The following is a 5,014-nucleotide window of genomic DNA, read 5'->3' on the forward strand; positions in this document are numbered from 1 at the left end:
CAAATGTATTTGCTGAAAATCTAGAGAGTTATTTGTGTTAAGATATTGTGGGGTGGGCAAACATTAAATGGAGAGAACTCCAACTCCTTACAAAGCTGATCGAGAATCATACCAAGTCATTGTAATAGGGAACAATGTGCTAAATAGTTTTGCAGTTATTTGGTACAGTTAAATCTAGTCTTTACATCAGAGTCTAGTCTGAACATCTAATAGTGGAATATCATAGTATTATTAAGTGATTTATTACACAAGAGAGGCTATTTTTGGTGCTGGATACATCACACCGTAAAGGTACTCACTGCAACTACGTACTATCACCTCAAAAGTCTGACTCTATGCCGATTTATGTAGTGTTTATTGCCACCAGCAGAAAGTAAATTTCTGGAGAGCAGGAATCCTTTCCTCGTTTGTGACTGCTGACTTCTGTGCCAAGAACAGACATAGTTTAAATAAGGCTATAATAAATCTATGTCGATAGCTGAGCTTTTGATTACTCCTCTCTATAGACGATCCCCTAAGACTTAGAGATAGAACTTCTTTCTTGTAGGACAACAAGATCATCTGAAGACAAATAGGACCATCAAGGGAAGGTGTAGCAGGCTTTTTGGAAGAACTCAATAGTTACCACTAACTGTTTATTGCGTATAAACCACTGTAGAAAAGACTTAATGATGAAGATGTGCTCTTAACAATGGACGTATTTATAGTCATGTTCATGATTTAATTACAGATTGCATTGTCCTGAGCTCTCATCCTTGAAACAGGCCATATAGAAAGAGGAAATGGGAAATAGTAACAATGTGACGGAATTTGTCCTCCTTGGCCTCACCCGGGATCCTGAAGGGCAAAAAGCATTATTTGTCATGATTTTACTGACCTACATTGTGACAATAATGAGCAACCTGCTCATTGTGGTGACTGTGTTTGGCAGCCCCTCTCTGGGCTCCCCCATGTACTTCTTCCTCACCTGTCTGTCACTCATGGATGTTGTTTATTCCACTGTCATCTCTCCCAAATTGATTATAGACTTACTCTGTGACAAAAAGACAATTTCCTTCCCAGCTTGCATGGGCCAGCTCTTCCTAGAACACTTGTTTGGGGGTTCTGAGGTCTTCCTCCTGATCGTGATGGCCTATGATCGCTATGTGGCCATCTGTAGGCCGCTGCATTACTTGACTATCATGAATCGACAGGTTTGCATTCTGCTGTTGGTGGTGGCCTGGGTTGGAGGTCTTATGCACTCCATGGTTCAACTTCTCTTTGTGTACAGCCTCCCGTTTTGTGGCCCCAATGTCATTGATCACTTCATCTGTGACATGTACCCATTACTGGAACTTGCCTGCACTGACACCTACTTAATAGGCCTCACTGTTGTTGCCAATGGTGGAGTCATCTGCATGGTCATCTTTATCCTTCTGCTCATCTCGTACGGAGTCATTCTAAATTCTCTTAAAAGTCACAGTCCGGAAGGGAGGCGCAAAGCCCTGTCCACCTGCAGCTCCCACACCACAGTGGTTGTCCTCTTTTTTCTTCCCTGCATTTTCATGTATGTTAGACCTGTTTCCAACTTGTCCATTGATAAATCCATAACTCTGGTTTATACAGTTATCACTCCCATGTTAAATCCTTTAATATACACCTTGAGAAATTCGGAGATGAAAAATGCTATGGAAAAATTCTGGTGTAAAAATGTAACCAAAAGTAAAATAAGCATGTGTCACTGACACCGAACACATTTATGATTAATTCTGAAGCAACAAAAGGGTTCTAAATTCTGACAATGGATTTAGTAAATTCCGTGGATTCTCTAGAGATGTTTCTCTTTATTTACACAAAGTCATCAAGAAGTGGAATGGATTGTCTTTTGAGGTAATAATCAACCTAATAGGGAAATTCTGAAGGTTGAATAATATTTGTCCCATTACAAGTAAAAATACAATTAATTTCACCTCATAGCCTTATTTTTCTTGGTTCATATTGAAATGGAACTTTAGAAACAATAGTTTTTAAATTAAAAAAATGTCTTTTTATTTTGAGAGAGAGAGGAGAAAGTGAGCATGAGTTGAGGAGGGGCAGATAGAGAGGGAGAGAGAAAATCCCCAGCAGGTTCTGCACTGCCAGCAAGGAGCCCAATGCAGAGCTTGAACCCATGAACCATGAGACCATGACCTGAGCTGATATCAAGAGTCAGACGCTTAACCAACTGAACCATCTAGGCACCCGAAGAGTTTTAAAATTTTAAATGTGAACCAACCTGCTTTTGAAAATTTACTTTCACCCAAACTAAAGAGAAAGTAATTTGGCTAATACTTAGAACAAATTACTGGGGCCAAAAGAGTGGTGTATAAATTTTAATGCTCATTATTCTATCAGCACAGAAACTTTCTGTAGCTGCAATATGCATCTTGTCCTTAAGATGATTTCCATTCCTCAGGTCAATGCCTATGCTTTTGCAGTTCAGGACATTTAAATGGTAGATGTTATTGTGTTTGGTTAGACGCTATCAGTGAGAACTTTTGTTAAAAATTTAACAAAGGGATGTTAAAAGGGATGTTGTATGTTTTTCCAGTTTGTTATGAGCCTGTATGGGGATGGTTGATGATGAAAACAGATTCTAGTTCCTAATTTGAGCACAGAAAACCATACTAATTCAATTATAAATATATTTTATGCCTTTCCTCATTAGCTGTTATGTACATTTTGTTGCCATTCTTCAACAAGAAGATAGAACCTACTTTGTCTTCATGATACTAAAGATATGGGTAAAGAAATGTGTTATTTTGCATAACAGTGTTTCCCCTAAAAGTTGTATTCAACTTAAGTACTTTGTCCTGATAGACCTAATAATGATTTACTTTGGAATAAATAAAATTTTGTTTTTCACTGTTATGTGTAAAAATCGACAACAGGTTTTTCTGTCTGCAGCCCATCCCTAAACACTGCAAGCTAGGAAGAAAATGAACTTGCTTTCATTGTAACATGGAACATCATCATCCTTTGAAAGAGTTTTCTTTTCTAACTAAAAAAAGATTTTATAACTTTTCTTATTTTAAAATTGTATTATTTTTCATGCATATTGAATGATATATGCAATTTACTTTTACATGTGATAGCCTCTTAACCTTGAATGTGATCAATATCATTGAAACTACCTGTGCATACTTCCCTGATAGCACTCATCTGCCTCTTCCCAGAGGTAATCTTAATGCTGAATTTTGGATAACCATAGTTAAAAACAGTTTAACTACATATGTATGTATCCTGAACATATATTGTGTAGAGTTTTCCTGCTTTTTTTGAAATTATACTAAGTATTGCATAGTTTTCTGAATCTTACTTTTTTAATTTAAGTTTTTAATTTTAATTCCAGTATGGTTAACATACAGTGTTATATTAGTTTCAGGTGTACGAGATAGGGATTCAATATTTCCATACGTTACTCAGTGCTCATCATGAGAAGAGTACTCTTTAATCCCCATTACCTATTTCACCCATCCCTCCATCCATTTCTCCTCTGGTAATCCATCAGTTTGTTCCTAAAGTTGAGTCTGTTTCTTGGTTTCTCTCTCTTTTTTCCTTTGCTCATTTCTTTTGTTTCTTAAATTCCACCTATGAGTGAAATTATATGGTATTTGTCTTTCTCTGACTTCTTTCACTTAGCATTATACTCTCTGGATCCATCCATGTTGTTGCAAATGGCCAGATTTCTTTCTTCTTCTGGGTGAAAACATTCCATTGTGTATATGTACACACACACGCGCACACACACACACACACACACACACACACACTACTTCTTTATCCATTCGTCTGTTGATGGACACTTGGGCTGCTTCCATAATTTGGCTATTGTAAATAATGCTGCAATAAACATAGGGTGTATGTATCCCTTTGTTTTAGCGTTTTTGTATTTTGGGGGTAAATACCCAGTAGTGTGATTACTGGATTTTAGGGTAGTTCTATTTTAACATTTTGAGGAAAACATTTTGTTTCCCATAGTGGCTGCACAAGTTTGCATTCCCACCAACAATGCATGAGGATTCCCATTTTACCACATCCTCACCAACACTTTTTGTTTCTTGTGTTTCTGATTTTAGCCATTCTGACAGGTGCGAGGTGGCATATCATTGTGGTTTTGACTTCTATTTCTCTGATGATGAGTGATGTTGAGCATCTTTTCATGTGTCTGTTAGTCATGTGGATATTTTCTTTGGAAAAATGTCTATACATGTCTTCTGCCCATGTTGTAACTGGGCTATTTGTTTTTTGGGTGTTGAGTTTGGTAAGTTCTTTATAGATTTTGCATACTAACCCTTTGTCAGGTATGTCATTTGCAAGTATCTTCTCCCATTCCATAGGTTGCCTTTTAGTTTTGTTGATTGTTTTCTTTAAAATCCCAATAGTTCGTGTTTGCTTTTGTTTCCCCTGCCCTTGGTGACATGTCTAGTAAGGAGTTGTTGCGGCCGAGGTCAAAGAGGTTAGTTACTTCCTGTGTGTCCTCTACGATTTTGATGGTTTTCTGTCTCACATTATGTCTTTCATCCATTTTGAATTTAGTTTTGTGCATGGTGTAAGAAAGTGGTCCAGCTTCATTTTTCTGCATGTTGCAGTCAAGTTTTCCCAACACCATTTGTTGAAGACACTGTCCTTTTTCCATTAGATATTCTTTCCTGCTTTGTTGAAGATTAGTTGACCATACAGTTGTGGGTCCATTTCTTGGTTTTTCATTCTGTTACATTGATATATGTGTCTATTTTTGTGACAGTACCATATTGTCTTGATGACTACAGCTTTATAATATAGCTTGAATTCTGGAATTGTGATGCCTCCAGTTTTCTTTTTCTTTTTCAGGATTGTTTTGGCTCCTTGGGATATTTTGTGGTTCCATAGAAATTTTAAGATTGTTTGTTCTAACTCTGCAAAAAATGCTGGTGGTACTTTGATAGGGGTTGCATTAAATATGTAGATTGCTTTGGGTAGTATAGACATTTTAATATTTGTTCTTCCACTCCAT

The 5,014-nt window shown here is 37.1% G+C and overlaps 1 protein-coding gene across 1 annotated transcript; it reads left to right on the forward strand.

The window, feature by feature from the left end:
* Positions 1-779: 779 nt before the first annotated feature.
* On the forward strand, positions 780-1,724 carry LOC122199787 (olfactory receptor 4A5-like). The gene has a single exon (XM_042905124.1). It carries the CDS (start codon positions 783-785, stop codon positions 1,722-1,724), a length of 942 nt encoding a protein of 313 aa, XP_042761058.1. The 5' UTR covers positions 780-782.
* Positions 1,725-5,014: the final 3,290 nt, after the last annotated feature.

The sequence above is a fragment of the Panthera leo genome, chromosome D1 (genome assembly GCF_018350215.1).
Source record: "Panthera leo isolate Ple1 chromosome D1, P.leo_Ple1_pat1.1, whole genome shotgun sequence".
Lineage (NCBI taxonomy): Eukaryota > Metazoa > Chordata > Mammalia > Carnivora > Felidae > Panthera > Panthera leo.